Below are 16,262 nucleotides of genomic sequence, written 5' to 3'. Positions count from 1 at the left end.
GGAGGGAATGCGTAAAGTAGGCCTGGAGGCCAGGGGCTCCGGAGGGCATTGATTGCTTCCGCTCCCGGGGATGGAAATCTGGAAAAGAAGCGAGGGAGTTGGGCGTTCGCGTTGGTCGCGAAGAGATCCAGGATTGGTAGACCGAATCTGAGGCTGATTTGATGGAACAGGTCTTGATGGAGGTTCCACTCTCCTGGGTCTATCGTTGCTCGAGATAGCCAATCCGCCTGGACGTTGAGGCTCCCCGAGATGTGGTCGGCTAGGAGCGACCGAAGATGTTTTTCCGCCCAAAGGCCTAACTTGAGGGCCTCCCTCATGAGAGCCTTGGATCTCGTGCCCCCCTGTCTGCAGATATGGCTTTTCGTGGCAATGTTGTCGGTGAGAATGAGAACGTGCCGGTTGGGAATGCGAGGAGAAAATTGCTTCAGAGCCAGAGAAACGGCTCTTAACTCTAGCCAATTGATTGGCTTGGAAGCTTCCTCCGGGGACCACGTGCCCTGGGCTATCATCCCCTGGGCGTGGGCTCCCCATCCCGATAGACTGGCATCTGTGGTGATGACAAATTGATCCGGGCACCTGAACGGGGATCCTTTGTCCATGGCCGGAGACTTCCACCACTTGAAGGATCTGCGAACCATTGGTGGGATGACAATGCGACGATTTGAGTTGCTGTGCCCCGATCTCTGAAAGGGTAATAGGAGCCACTGAAGTTCCCTAGCATGAAGGCGAGCCCAGGGAATGATGCCTATGCATGACACCATCTTCCCCAAAATGGAAGACAAGGTTACTATGGATACTGAAGGTTTAGATAAAATGCCAGAAATTAACTCCCCTATACTGAATTTTCTCTCGGGAGAGAGAAAAACCTGGGAGGATTCTGAATTAATAATGGATCCCAGGTGTAAAATGGATGTGGAAGGTTGGAGATGACTTTTATCAAAGTTGATGGAAAATCCATGGTCCTGAAGGACTGACATGGTGATAGAAAGGTCTGTTTTCACTTTCTCTAGGGAGTTCCCATGAATCAAAATATCATCAAGATAACATAAAATGTGGATGGGAGACGCCCGGATATAGGCCGCCAGGGATCCCAAGAGCTTTGTAAAGACCCGAGGGGCCGAGGAAAGGCCAAATGGCATCGCCCTATACTGGAAATGCCTGCCTTGAAAGGAAAAACGTAAAAATTTTCTGTGGCATTTGGCTATAGGAATGTGAAGGTAGGCCTCAGTAAGGTCTAAAGAGGCCATGAAATCTCCCGTATGGATGGCGGCCAAAATAGAAGATAAGGAGTGCATCTTAAACTTTCTATATTTGATGAATAGGTTCAGCTTCTTTAAATCCAAAATAGCTCTCCAACCTCCGGAGGACTTTGGAACCATAAATAGAATGGAATAAAAACCTAGGCCCTTCTGACCGGCAGGAACCGGTTGAATGGTTCTGATGGACAATAAGTGAGAAATGGCCTCCTCCATACGGTTACAATCTGAGGAGGACCTGGGAGAAGGGCAAGAAATAAAACGTTTTGGGGGGGGGAGAAATAAACTCTAAAAGAAGGCCAGTTTGAACCGTGTCAATGACCCAAGGGTCCTTGGAAGTGAGACGCCAATTAGAGGCGAAATGGGCTAGGCGACCCCCTATGGGAATAGAAGAAAAATTACCATCTAGGTTTCTTTGAAGCCCTGTTAGAGGACGCTCCCCTTTGGAAGCGAAAACCTCTGCCCCTGGGGTTCCTACTTTGGGAACGAAAGCGGGGGGAATACTGACCTGGAGATCTCTGATAGGAAGCCGCTTGGTCTTGCTGGCGCCCTGGGCGACGAAAGGACTGCGTTTTGGTAGCCTTTTTGGTGGTTGGACCCAAAACTTTCTTCTTGTCCGTGGTTTCCGTGAGGAGTGGATCCAGAAGATCACCGAAAAGAAGGTCGCGCTTTAAGGGTCCCTGGGATAACTGCCACTTCTGGCGTACTCCCGCTTGCCAAGGGCGAATCCATAGGAGTCTTCTTGCCATTGTAGAAGCTGCAATAGACTTAGCAGAAAATCTAGTAGATTGCAAGGTGGCATCGGCCACGTACTGGGCAGCTGCAAAGACCTTGTTGAAGTCTTGTTGACCTCTCAAGTCATCGGGAGGAATATGCTGTTGAAGTTGGCGAAGCCACAGAAGCATGGCTCTGGAGAAAAAGGAAGCCGCTGCAGAACTTTTAATGGCCCAGGAATCTGCGGTGAATCCTCTTTTGAGCATTTGTTCAATCCGCTTGTCCTCTGGGCGAAGGACTTCCTCTGCTTCGCCTGGCACAGCCGCCGCCGAGTGAAGGATCTTGACAGGTTCATCCGGTTTAAGAAAAGATAGGAGCTCCTCATAGGAAGAGGAAAGTTTGTACAATTTTCTATCCTTGGTAGAGGGATTAAGGCCAGAGGCTGGGAAATCCCACTGTTTAAGTAAAGCATCTTTAAACAATTTAGGCATAGGAATTACCTCATTATCCTCCTGTTCCTCTGTGAAGTAAGGTAAATTTTCCTCCGGGGGATCAGTGGATGTGGAGGCCTGTTTCTCCTGGGCCGCTAATCCCGTAGAAATTCTAGCTTTGAGGAGGAGAGATTTGAACAATTGAGAAGGAAAAATAGTAATTGGAGAAGGAACCTTTATTTGGGATTCCTCATCATCTGAGAGGCCTTGAAAGGGATCCTCATCCTCCTCCATATCCTCATATTCGTCCTGAGAGGAATCTGAATCATCCTGAATAGGAGCTCTAACCGCTGGGGAAGAACCCAAGGGGCGGGAGGGACGAGGAGGAGGAGGAGGTAGGGAAAGCTCATTGATGGTAGAGAGTTTGGCATCAATGGCCTTGGACAACACAGAAAAAATAGATTGGAATTCAGGAGGTAAACTAGAAATATCAGCAGGAATGGCAGAAGAATCCCTGAAGGCCTGGGAGGATCCTGGCTGGGGGGAATCTTCAATAATATCTGGTTCCTCTGGACCTATTCCCCATAGGTTAGGCTGGGGTCTGTCTAGGTTTGGCTCATCCAGAGATAACACAGGGACCCCAGAAGGAGGCAGACTAGAAGCCTCTGGGGGGTCTTGACTACTGAGTACTTGGGCCTGTACTTTCAAACGTTTTGCTGATTTGTCATGGATTCTTTGTAGGGCTAGGTCCCTTCTCTTCTCAGCCCTGGTGACCTTGGTCGAGGGGCGGGCCCCTGGAGAAGAGGAGGAGGAGGCCTGGGGAATACTAGTAATCTCATCGCCTGTAGGCCTGGCCTCTCTGGGACCTTTAGTTGTGCCTCTCTTGGGAAAAGTAGCCATAGTCTGACAATTAACAGAAGACAAGGCTGAGCCAATAACTGAATAATTAGGGAGAAGAATTTCAAGGACTTCCCAAGAGGAATGGATCCTGCTCCGAGGCCTCGGAGCTGCTGAGACTTGAGGTCAATCTGGGCAAACCCAGAGTTCGTGTCCCCAAATCCAGCGGGGCCAGCCTCCCTAAACTTTTAAATTAAAGTAAACCAAGGCACTCTGGTTGGAGGCTTAGCCGGTGGAGAATTAAGCCTGAGCGTCCCAAAGCCCACTCCGGGATCCACGCGGTGGACTGAGGCCTACGCGGCTGGCAGGAGGCCAACACGAGAGGCCTAAATTTAAAAAGGGCGCGAAGGCCTTCGCGCCGAAAAAAATCGCTCCGTAATAGAATTCTTAAAGGGGAAGCGATCGACTAAGTCCAGGAGACTAGAAAGCGTCTCACTCCGCAGGAGGTATTATTTTAAGCCCTTTAATAGTAATACAATAAGGAATCAATAAATCAATACTTGCACCAAAACCTCCAGGCCAAAGGATTAAAAGAATCCACAAGCGGCAGCAGGAATCGTAACCGGCAAAACCGCCGGGGGAAAACGAAACCGCAACTTCTCCAAGGAAAAAAGCCGAGCCACAAACGGCTGGCGCTATTAGTGCAAGTAAATAATAAAGATAAAACAATTCTTACTACTCTTGAAGGAAAAGATCGAAGGGAAGGTGTTAGAATGTTGAACGAGCTATCACAATACAACCGCAGGATATGCGAACTGAGCGAATTCTGGGGAAGGGGCGGATCCGGCAAGCTTTTTTAACACTAGGCTCAGTTCCACCGGATTGGACATGAGCAACCCATGTGACTGCTGGACCCGCTCCTTCAGTACGGAGAAAGACAGAGGAAGGGAAGGAGGGAGAGAGAAAGAGAGCAAAAAAGAGAGGAAGAAAGAAAGACGGATGGAGAGAGAGAAAGAAGGGAAGGAAGGAAAAGAGAGAAAGAGGGAGAAATAGAGCGAAAGGGAGGAAGAGAGAGGGGTTTTTTGTCCAAACTTTTCTTTAGCCCGCCCCCCCCCCTCCGCCCCCTTTCAATGTTCCCCAGGATTTTGAAAATATGAATAATGTGCCGCGGCTCAAAAAAGGTTGGGAAACACTGGTTTAGAGACCTTTTGGGGTTACAATAGCACAGAAAAAAGTAACTGATGATCACTTTTCATGCAACCATCGTAGCTTCCCCATTGTCTCGTGACCAAAATTTGGTCGCTTGGCAACTGACACGTATTTATGAAGTTGCAGTGTCCCAGGTGTCACATGATCACCTCTTGTGAACTTCTGACTAGCAAAGTCAATGGAGAAGCCAGATTTAACTTAGCCGCCGTGTTACTAACTTAACTGCAGTGATTCATTTCACAACTGTGGCAAGAAAGGTGGTAAATGGGATAACACCCACTTGGCAATTGACTTGCTTAGCAAATGGGCTCAATTGTGGTCATAAGCCGGGGACTGTCTTTACCTGTTCAACCCCCTTTTTATAAAAATGCAATTTAAATTCTGAACTTGGGGGATTCTGCAAAGACTACCCACCGACTTTTAATCCCTCTGAGCTAGTCTAATAATAATGATGATGATGATGACGACGACGACAACAACAACAAAAACAACAGAGGTCTTCTAGTCCAACCCCCTGCTTAGGCAGGAAACCCTACACTACTTCAGACAGATGATTATCCAACATCTGCTTAAAAACTTCCAGTATTGGGGGCATTCACAACTTCAGGAGGCAAGTTGTTCCACTGATCAACCGTTCTGACTGTCAGGAAATTTCTCATTAGTTCTAAGTTACTTCTCTTCTTGTTTAGTTTCCACCCATTGCTTCTTGTCCTACCCTCAGGTGCTTTGGAGAATAGGTTGACTCCTCCTTCTTTGTGGCAGCCCTTGATATATTGGAACACTGCTATCATGTCTCCCCTGGTCCTTCTTTTCATCAAACTAGCCATGCCTAATCATCTTTGTTGCTCTTCTCTGCACTTTTTCAAGAGTCTCAACATCCTTTTTGCATCATGGCGACCAAAATTGAATGCAGTTTTCCAAGTGTGGCCTTACCAAGGCCTTATGAAGCGGTATTAACACTTCAGGTGATCTTGATTCTATCCCGCTGTTAATGCAACCTAGACATTTTTGGCAGCTGCTGCACAATGCTGGCTCACCTATATCGCTTTGGTGAAGGATTTCTTCTTTGTACGATAGGGACCGAAATGTGTCTCCCCCCCACCCCTCAGCATCATCATCGAGGCAAAAGCAGCCAAACCTACACACCCCAAGTCCATTCCAAGCACAGCCATGAAGAAGCACATCTAAAATTGTATCCATAGAGTTTATTACCCTTCTCTCTTTCAAGTTCCCTGCATAAAATGGGAAAATATTTAAGAACAATACCTTTCCAGCGAGTCTGCAGCTTATCTGCCACATTCTGGTAGAGGCTCTGAGCATATTCAGACTGTTCCTCAACACTCAACTCCTACAAAGAGAAATCAGTCATGTGTGTTAGAATGGGCAATGCCCCAAATTTGAGTTTCCATAAAATCCAAGTACTGTACTTATTAGTCTGTTAATTGTCCATATAAAGGCCAGATTAAGTCCAAGGCGTGCAGAATAATCTCTGAGTTATCAAAGATACACATACACAGAGGAAACGTGAAGGTTTGGCAGATATCCAGCTGATAGACCAGCGATACAATGGTTCAGTAATACAATCCAGATACATTAAACATTAAATATTATTAAATAAATATATAAATATTATTTATTTTGGCAAATATTTTAGTCAAGAACAGTCCTAGTCATACACCGTTAAATCAGTCAATAACTCTCTGTACATTAACAACACTGTAAGCCTTACTAGTTCAGCTTACAAATACATAAACCATAATTTGAACACACAGTTCTTTCTACAGCAATAACAGAAAATAGCAGAGAGAGACACAGAGAGATAATGACGCTTCTGGCTCCCTCTTGTGGCAATTTGCAACACTAACTCTTAAAGCAATAGTGTTCCAATACATGTAAGCATACATTGTTGGTTTGTTTTATATATTGCCAAACCCAACCAGTTATGTAGATAGTACTAAAATAGCTGTCCTATAGTTCAGTGGAGATCCCGATTTTATAAATAATACACTGAACTCATCACAGAACCAGACAGCATAAGGCAGACACTAGAGGCTACATATCTTTTTTCCAGAGCAGATCATTTATTTTCAGGTCAACCAGTAACTTTAGTAAGACTCTCAGAGAAGATGCAAAGTTTTGCAGAGAGGATGAAAAACATTCATATCCAGGAAGAAGGGGAGGTTATGTCAAGGGCAATCGGTGCTGGGAAATGTCAGAAAAGATTTGGTCATAAAAGCACTTCTCCATTAAAATAGCACATAAGGAAATCTAACTTCCAGCAACTCCTCTCTCTTTCCGATTTATATGCTGCCATTCTCATTATTGAGCATATCTGGCAGCTTACAACTTTGAATTGTGAAATTTATTTAAAGGAAATAGCAAATATCTCCCCCTTTCCACCCTACCAAATTTTAAAATACCATGGTCTGCAGCTCCATGCCAGCAATTTCTAAGCTATTGATCCTAAGAAGAATTTTACAGAGGTTTACTCATTTCATAAGTATAGTAAGCACGCTATCATATTTCTCAGAAGAAAAGATGGCTTTATACCAGTGATAGCAAACTTTTTTTGGTTCGCATTTCAAAAGGTTTGTGTGGGTGTGCTAACATGCGTGCACATGCACACACACCTTCCCTCCCCCTACATGTGCATACACACACACACACCTGCGCTGCCTCTCGCACATGCGCACAGCTCTTTCTGAAGCCTGTAGGCAGTGGTGGGTTTCTCCCAATGTGGTCCAGACTGATATGAACCCACTGATTTTCAGCAATTTTTTTCCCACCCACCTTTGTCTTAATAATTACTCTTTGTCCGAAGCACAGCTAAGCACTATTTCTAGCAAAAATTACCCATAGGACTCATTCAGTAATTTTTGCTAGAAATAGTGCTAATTTTTGCTAGAAATAATGCTTAGATTTATATATTGCTTCATGGTGTTTCGCAACCCTCTTTAAACAGTTTACAGAGTCAGTATGTTGCCTCCAACAATCTGGGTTTTCATTTTCGCAACCTTAGAAGGATGGAAGGCTGAGTCAACCTTGAGCCAGTTCAGGATTTAACTGCTGGCAAAGTTAGCCTGAAATACTCTGTTCTAACTACTGCACCACCAAGGCTTTGTCTCAAAGACTAGAAACCAGCAAAAATAATTGTAAATCCTGATCACATGCCTGCAGCCCTAAAAATAAACCAGTTCTGTGACCGCAGGAATGTGAATTTTTGCCAACATTGAATCTCCAGAACTGGATCATAAGTAATTCCGGGGTGGGGTGGGATGGGGCATTCGTTGTAACTTTAAACAGTTTCTAAACAGTTGATCATTAAGCAAGAGCTATCTAATTTGGGCAAAAACCTTCCCTTACTCACCTTTCACATATAAACAATAGATACTTTTCTCCTTCTTTAAATATCATGTTTATAGATTGCTTCCGAACAAGGAAGACATACCTGAAGATCAGCTTTTGCTACCTTCACCATGAAAGGTTCTTGAGCCTCTACTTGTACTCTACTTCCAGAATTTCACCCCTGCAGAGAAAACCCCAAACGAGTCCCCAAGGCTGGCAAACCCCTCACTCTGTAAGAATGGCTCACCCGCTTGCGATGCATCGTGTCCAGGAACAGTTTGCATTGCTTGTAGATCTCCTGGCCAGCCTTATTGTAGGTCTTAAGAAATTCAATGAAGTCCTTGGACACTCTATCGGTTTCGATGCTGACCTGCCTACTGATAGAAGGACTAGGCGCCTTGGCTTCTGGGACTTCTACAAAAAAAAAAGAGGGAATGGACCAGTGTTGCAAATAAAAATTATACAACTTTCTTGGTCAGAAGTATATTATGAGAAACAGAGGAAAAGCAGCAGCTATTTATTGTCGGGGAGGAAAAACACTCTACACACAAAACCTTGAAGGCTTATTTTCTGCTACTTGTAAACTTAACTAGAATTGCAGCCAATAAAGACTTTCTCAGATGGAAATCACAACCTCTGATGTCTGCTGCACGACAGACACAATTTATCAAGAGTCAATTTTCCCCAGGTATCAAATGTTTAATCAGACTTGTGCCTGTGTCCTACTTTTTAGAAAAGCGGATGGTTAAAGCAATTAACTAACACATACTACTTATCAAACCCAATCTAAGAGGCAATATGTGTAAGCTGCAGTCTTCCGTGTATCACTGTGACAAACCTTGTAAAGTGTTTACAGAAATAACATAAGAGAGTCCATTAATCTACTAACACTTGTAGCATTTTTGGAAACACCGCTTCTATCTTTGCTTAAGCTGCCATTAACTATAAAAGCTACAGCTATCGGATCTGTTTTAGCACTCTGGCTTCTCCTTGAAATATTTTTCATGTTGGAAAAATTAATTACAGAAAGGAAGGTATTACATATATAGATATGGTTTACTCAGATTCTACGAATGGACTAAAACACAGCAAGTACTACTTAGCAAAGACTGGAATCCACCATTGTTGATATACAGTGTTCCCTCGCTTTTCGCGGGGGATGCGTTCCGAGACCACCCACGAAAATTGAATTTCCGCGAAGTAGAGATGCGGAAGTAAATACACTATTTTTGGCTATGAACAGTATCCCAAGCCTTCCCTTAACACTTTAAACCCCTAAACTGTGATTTTCCATTCCCTTATCAACCATTCAGATTATTACTCACCACGTTTATTTATTAAAGTTTATTAAAAAAATATTTATTAAAGGCAGACGAAAGTTTGGCGATGACATATGAGGTCATTGGGTGGGAAAAACCGTGGTATAGGGAAAAACCCCGCAAAGTATTTTTTAATTAATATTTTTGAAAAACCGTGGTATAGACTTTCCGCGAAGTTCGAACCCGCGAAAATCGAGGGAACACTGTATTTACAAATAGTCAGGTGATACAATTAGATCTCAAGAAGAAAGGAAAACAGAATTTGAAATGTTAAAACGAACCTGACACCACCTATGAGGGCATTTTATATTTTGTAAACTTTAATGAAATATGATAGTGGGACATAACAAGCAAAAAAATAGATGCAAATCTTTAAAGAAATAACAACAAGTAGCATAAGGAACAAACATGGATGCAAAAATGTAAAGAAATAATTAGAACACAGCAATGGGAAGAATCATGGACCTATAAAACCCATACTAAATTATAATCCAAAGGAAGATTGGTATATAATATTTTACAAATGGTATACAACTCCATCAGTAATATCTAAGATAGATAGATCATATTATAATAAGTGTTGGAAATGTCATGAAACAGAAGAATTGTTTCAGTGATATTGGATTGTCTAACTCTGTAGTAATTTTTAAATTTTTATTTTGCTTTCTATAATACTCTGTGACATGCAGTAGTTCACCATAAATTTATAATATATTATTTCTTTTATCCTTTACTGCAATATTTTCACTGCCTATTTCTGTCGAGCTGGAATCAATTATCATATTTTTCACCAGATATAGCATTTCATATAGTACAAATTCAAATAATACGATTATTTCCTGTGATTCGTTAATTGCGCTAATGGAGATCTACCTGTAGTTAAAAATAACAGGTATATCAAAAGGAAGAAGTCAGAAATCTAATAGGTTTCTTTTATTATTTTCTGTTTTGTCTTTTTCTACTTTTTCTTGTTTTAATTCTCTCTATTTAATTCTTCTTAAATTTGCTCTGTACATCTATTTTCACTTTCATTAACATGACATAGACACACATATTAAATAACAATACAATGGAGTTTTTAATATTAAATAATCAGCTTAAGACAAAAACCCTTTATTATATAACAAATCCTTTCATGCACAGCTCATTCATGGCTTTTTTCAATGTTATACTCGACTTCGAAGAAAAAAGCAAATAATTGAACAATAGTTAAATCCAACAATTTCATTGTTAGCTGCTCCCTTAAAAGCTCTTTTATAAGGGAGATAATTACAGTAAGAAAAGTGTAATTACATACACAGTCAGAGTCCACCCAGTTTTTATTTATTTGGACTTACAGGATCCAATCTAAGCGGGTCACTGGGACCAGAAGTTGAGTCTTTGTATCTTTCGAATGGGCTCCAGCATGCGTCCGAAAGCCCAGAATACTAACTAATCCAACCCAGATTAGATCCTGAAACATTATCCTGAGATATGTATATGTGGATTTTTTTAATCCCACTTTTATTGTACTCAAGGTGACGAACTTACGCCTTCCTCCTCCCATTCTCCCCATAACAACAACCCTGTCAGAGGGATTGTGGTGGTCCAAAGAAACCCAGCCAGTATTCATACTGAAGATCACAACAATATAGTAGATTAAAGACCCAGCAAGAATTACCTGGAAGGATAGAATATAGCATTTACATAGAAACATAGAAGTCTGACGGCAGAAAAAGACCTCATGGTCCATCTAATCTGCCCTTATACTATTTTCTGTATTTTATCTTTGGATGGATATATGTTTATCCCAGGCATGTTTACATTCAGTTACTGTGGATTTATCTACCACGTCTGCTGGATGTTTGTTCCAAGGATCTACGACTCTTTCAGTAAAATAATATTTTCTCATGTTGCTTTTGATCTTTTCCCCAACTAACTTCAGATTGTGTCCCCTTGTTCTTGTGTTCACTTTCCTATTAAAAACACTTCCCTCCTGGACCTTATTTAACCCTTTAATATATTTAAATGTTTTGATCATGTCCCCCCTTTTCCTTCTGTCCTCCAGACTATACGGATTGAGTTCATTAAGTCTTTCCTGATACGTTTTATGCTTAAGACCTTCCACCATTCTTGTAGCCCGTCTTTGGACCCGTCTTTGGACCCGTTCAATTTAATTTTTAAAATTAATTTAAAATAAGAATAAACCCAGTGGCACAAGGAAGCCTGAGAGAAGGTCTTAAACTGGCACAGTATTGCCCATTCCCCAGTTTAGTATATGCCAAAGGAATATCATGAGACAAGCAGAAATGAGTGTACATTAGTCAAGCTATTATTCAATGAATGATGCATCCATGGAAATACTGAAGAGAAGTCCTTGACATGACAGGCAATAAAAGGGGCAGTGAAATGCAAGAATGTAAATTTGGTTGACTGTAAAATACCTAGCAGGTTCTCTGGATCTAATTCATATTCAGCACACTGATATGTTTGAATACATCCCTCTGCTAGGTTAATGGAGTTAAAATGCATAATATTTGGAGCCCATCCAAAAAGAAACCAAATGCAAGACTAAAAAGGATTGTTTTGTTTAAACAGCAGCATCAATTCACCCACCTTTCAGTTTGCTAACCAGCGCTATTCAGAATGAAGCACAGAAGATGCAAATGTAGCAGGATGAAGGGAAAGAAGCAGGAGACAAAGAAATAAAACACAAAGAATTTTAATCAGCACCTCACAAATGCAAGCCAAATACTAATGCATCTCACACAGAGAACCAATGATTAATGTGAAGACAAGGAATGAAGAACGCTGGAGGCATTTGTTATGAAAACATGGCAGCTTACTTCACATTTTTTTAGCAGGTGGGAATTTATAGGTTTGCTGACAAGTGTCTGAACGAAGAGAAGACTGATACTGTTGTAAGCTGCCATGATTCAGCAGCATACAAATTGAAGAAACAAAGAATACTTGGTTTTCGCCAGCTGTGTTCACAAATGATTTGTTACATGCCCATGCAGAAGTTTAAATTGTTTTTAAAATTTCAAGAAATAAATGCAATCATTCACATGGTCATAAGGACAGCAGGGTTGCCCCTATGTGCTAGTGCAAAAGATGAAAACTATAATTTATTTATTTTATTTATTTATTTATTGGATTTGTATGCCCCCCTTCTCCGAAGACTCGGGGCGGCTAACAGCAATAATAAGGCAGCATGTAATAATAATCCAATACTAAAAACAATTAAAAACCCATTATAATAAAAACCAAACATACATACAGACATACCATGCATAAAATTGTAACGGCCTAGGGGGAAAGAGTATCTCAGTTCCCCCATGCCTGGATGCACAGGTAGGATGTCTCTAAATGCCAGAGCGCAAGACAGTACGATGATTGTCTTTTTATAAGCGTGTTTGAAAGCTAGGACTTCTGTTCTGATGAAAAAAGGAAAGCAGATCCAACAACAAAAAAGTTAAAGTTATATTAATGATCAACTATTTTCCAACAAGGAAAATATTATAAATGGGACATAATAAAGTAATTGTACACATTAATCATCCATTGCATTACTTGGAATGGTAAGTCCTTACTCAGAGGCTACATATTACTCATCAGAAGATACTGAGGACACACAAGGGAGATATATAGCTTTCATGCCCTACTGATTCTATTCAGCCATGCAATATAGCTGGTTGTTTTGGACAACAGGCCATTACATGAGATATAGTTTGACCTATGCCATGCAAATCCAGCTAAATGTAATGTAAGCAATAATATATGTTTAAAACTAAGTGATTAAGCCTGATCCATCAGCTTTTTGGTTGTTTTCTAAGGCTAATTCAAAGTGCTTACAAAACTTAATACATTACTTATATAGTCTGCCCTCTGCTTTTTTATCTTTGGGGGCTAACAAGATATGTGTCATCCTTTTAAGTGACTGCAACATGACAACAATAGGCTCTAAGCAGGTATGTTAACCTGCTTGTTATTGGCTATCACTTAACTGTTTCTATTTATTAAATCTATATTCATATTTTATATAATTATTAAATTCTTACGTGAGTCAAATATATAGGACTCCCTCCTCCAAGTTGTCTCTACCCAAACAATTCCTGTGAGATACTTCACTTAGGAGAAGCAATCAGCTTCTATGGATCTCCCAGGTCCTACCCTAACATTTTAAGCACCACATCTGCGGAAGCATTTTCATCCTAGAAACTGAACATGAATGCTGACAAAATGAATTGCCTTTACAAGGCAAATATAGAAGATTAAAGTAGTCACATCTTTCATGTCAGTTTCTGAGCCATCCACATTTCTGCATTATCATTATGTTATCTTCTTTTCAGACAAGTGATCAGGACATTCCAGAAAAAGTCAGTTTTTCCAGGACTATCCAATATTTAGATATTCTTCTTCAGTGCTATTTTCTCAAAACTCTTGGGACATTTTTGCTTAATTCAATAATTTCTAACAATGGTAGAGTATGTTTCCTTTTCACAATCACCTCCCTTTAATATATCCTGGCTACAAATTGCCTAGAAGACAAATCATAGAAACATAGAAACATAGAAGTCTGACGGCAGAAAAAGACCTCCTGGTCCATCTAGTCTGCCCTTATACTATTTTCTCTATTTTATCTTAGGATGGATATATGTTTATCCCAGGCATGTTTAAATTCAGTTACTGTGGATTTACCAACCACGTCTGCTGGAAGTTTGTTCCAAGGATATACTACTCTTTCAGTAAAATAATATTTTCTCCTGTTGCTTTTGATCTTTCCCCCAACTAACTTCAGATTGTGTCCCCTTGTTCTTGTGTTCACTTTCCTATTAAAAACACTTCCCTCCTGGACCTTATTTAACCCTTTAATATATTTAAATGTTTCGATCATGTCCCCCCTTTTCCTTCTGTCCTCCAGACTATACAGATTGAGTTCATTAAGTCTTTCCTGATATGTTTTATGCTTAAGACCTTCCACCATTCTTGTAGCCCATCTTTGGACCCGTTCAATTTTGTCAATATCTTTTTGTAGGTGAGGTCTCCAGAACTGAACACAGTACAGTGATCCCTCGAGTTTCGCGATCTCGATCTTCGCGAAACGCTATATCGCGATTTTTAAAAAAATATTAATTAAAAAAAAAACCACTTCCGGGTTTGGCTTCGGGCGTCAGCTGGGAAGCGGCGCGGCTGTTTTAAAAGGTCGCAGCCGGCCTGGGGGGCTTCCCAGCACCCCCCCTAACCCCCAACCCGGGTTCGGGGGGGTGCTGGGAAGCCCCCCAGGCCGGCTGCGACCTTTTAAAACAGCCGCGCCGCTTCCCAGCTGAGTCCTGAAGCCAAACGGCAAAGGCGAACTTCCGTGTTTGGCTTCAGGACTCAGCTGGGAAGCGGCACGGCTGTTTTAAAAGGTCGCAGCCGGCCTGGGGGGCTTCCCAGCACCCCCCCCCCGAACCCCCGGGCCGGCTGCGACCTTTTAAAACAGCCGCGCCGCTTCCCAGCTGAGTCCTGAAGCCAAACACGGAAGTTCGCCTTTGGCGTTTGGCTTCAGGACTCAGCTGGGAAGCGGCGCGGCTGTTTTAAAAGGTCGCAGCCGGCCTGGGGGGCTTCCCAACACCCCCCCGAACCCCCAACCTGGGTCTTCCCGGCCGCCCACGCAAAGGGGAAACCCCGGCTCCTCGCTGATGCCCGCCGCTCGCCCGCCTGCCAGCAAGAGGGGGAAGACCCAGGGAAGGTTCCTTCGGCCGCCCAGCAGCTGATCTGCTCGGTAGCGCAGCAGCAGCGAGGAGCCGAATCGTGGTTTCCCCTTTGCGTGGGCGGCGGGGAACGCAAACTCCACCATCTACGCATGCGCGGCCATAGAAAAAAGGGCGCGCATGCGCAAATGGTGTTTTTACTTCCGCAACCCTACATCACGAAAAATCGATTATCGCGAGGGGTCTTGGAACGGAACCCTCGCGATAATAGAGGGATCACTGTATTCCAAATGTGGTCTCACCAGCATTCTATATAGCGGGATCATAATCTCCCTCTTCCTGCTTGTTATACCTCTAGCTATGCAGCCAAATCAATCCTTCTTCTTCTCCTGAATCCATGGACACACCCAAACAGTTCTCTCAGCAGCATTATGGAAGTGGGTTGCAAGCCACCTTTTGACTTCCCATAGTTCTGGTATTTCCCAATAGTCAATATTTGGCTAAGAGATTAAGATGGCCTTCAATAGCCTCTGAACCTAGACAGGATCAGCCAAATGCTCGTAACTGAATATTTATTAATTTATTTATCAATTGGATTTCTATGCCGCCCTTCTCCAAGGACACCCAACTCCGAGAATATTGCACTTCAGGGTAGTGGTAGTCAATTTTTTTTTAAGATTCAAAATGCTCTTTGCAGTCTTCACTGTCTATTCTAACTTCATTTTTTAAAAATGTGACAAATCAGCATATTTAAAATGTTATTACCCACTTGGAATTTAAATTCACACTGTTCTAGAAAATGAACTTCCATATTATGCTGTGCTCCTGATGCTAACAGGTAATTGGGCAAAGTACTTGAGAGCTCTGGAAGTTATGGTTGAAAAAGGCTGAGTGAAAAAGTAAACATTAAAAACCTTTGGTTGGGTTTACTTTTTTATATTGTAGTATTAGATGTGAGAGATGTAAAGGTTGGTATCTCCAGGATCTTCTGGCATCGGACCAGAATATCTCCGGGACCTCCTTCTGCCGCACGAATCCCAGCGACCGGTTAGGTCCCACAGAGTTGGCCTTCTCCGGGTCCCGTCGACTAAACAATGTCATTTGGCGGGACCCAGGAGAAGAGCCTTCTCTGTGGCGGCCCCGACCCTCTGGAACCAGCTCCCCCCAGATATCAGAGTTGCCCCCACCCTCCTTGCCTTTCGCAAGCTCCTTAAAACCCACCTCTGTCGTCAGGCATGGTGGAATTGAATTTTTTTCCCTTCCCCCTAGGCTTATAGAATTTATACATGGTATGCTTGTTTGTATGATTAATCTCTTAAATTGAGGTTTTTTAGATAATTTTTTAATATTAGATTTGTTACATTGTTTTCTCTACTGTTGTTAGCAGCCCCGAGTCTTCGGAGAGGGGCGGCATACAAATCTAATAAATAAATAAATAAATAAAATATACAGCAACCATCTGAACAGTCTTTAAAA

General features: G+C 42.2%; 1 protein-coding gene across 4 annotated transcripts in view; it reads right to left on the bottom strand.

The window, feature by feature from the left end:
* RABGEF1 (RAB guanine nucleotide exchange factor 1) overlaps nucleotides 1–16,262 on the bottom strand; it is a 50,416-nt gene that overhangs the window by 16,962 nt on the left and 17,192 nt on the right. For 2 of the 4 annotated variants that reach the window (XM_070735130.1, XM_070735132.1), the window contains 2 exons: nucleotides 8,040–8,206; nucleotides 5,714–5,795 (listed from right to left, as the gene is read on the bottom strand). In XM_070735130.1, the coding sequence (XP_070591231.1) occupies nucleotides 5,714–5,795; nucleotides 8,040–8,206 (249 nt within the window). Of the gene's footprint in view, nucleotides 1–5,713; nucleotides 5,796–8,039; nucleotides 8,207–11,706; nucleotides 11,728–12,378; nucleotides 12,446–16,262 lie in introns of those variants that run through there. The other 2 variants (XM_070735131.1, XM_070735129.1) reach the window with 2 other exon arrangements.

Source organism: Erythrolamprus reginae, chromosome 1 (genome assembly GCF_031021105.1).
Source record: "Erythrolamprus reginae isolate rEryReg1 chromosome 1, rEryReg1.hap1, whole genome shotgun sequence".
NCBI classification, from domain to species: Eukaryota; Metazoa; Chordata; class Lepidosauria; order Squamata; family Dipsadidae; genus Erythrolamprus; species Erythrolamprus reginae.
Note: the sequence above shows the minus strand (reverse complement) of the source record. Positions and strands in the feature narration are given on the sequence as shown.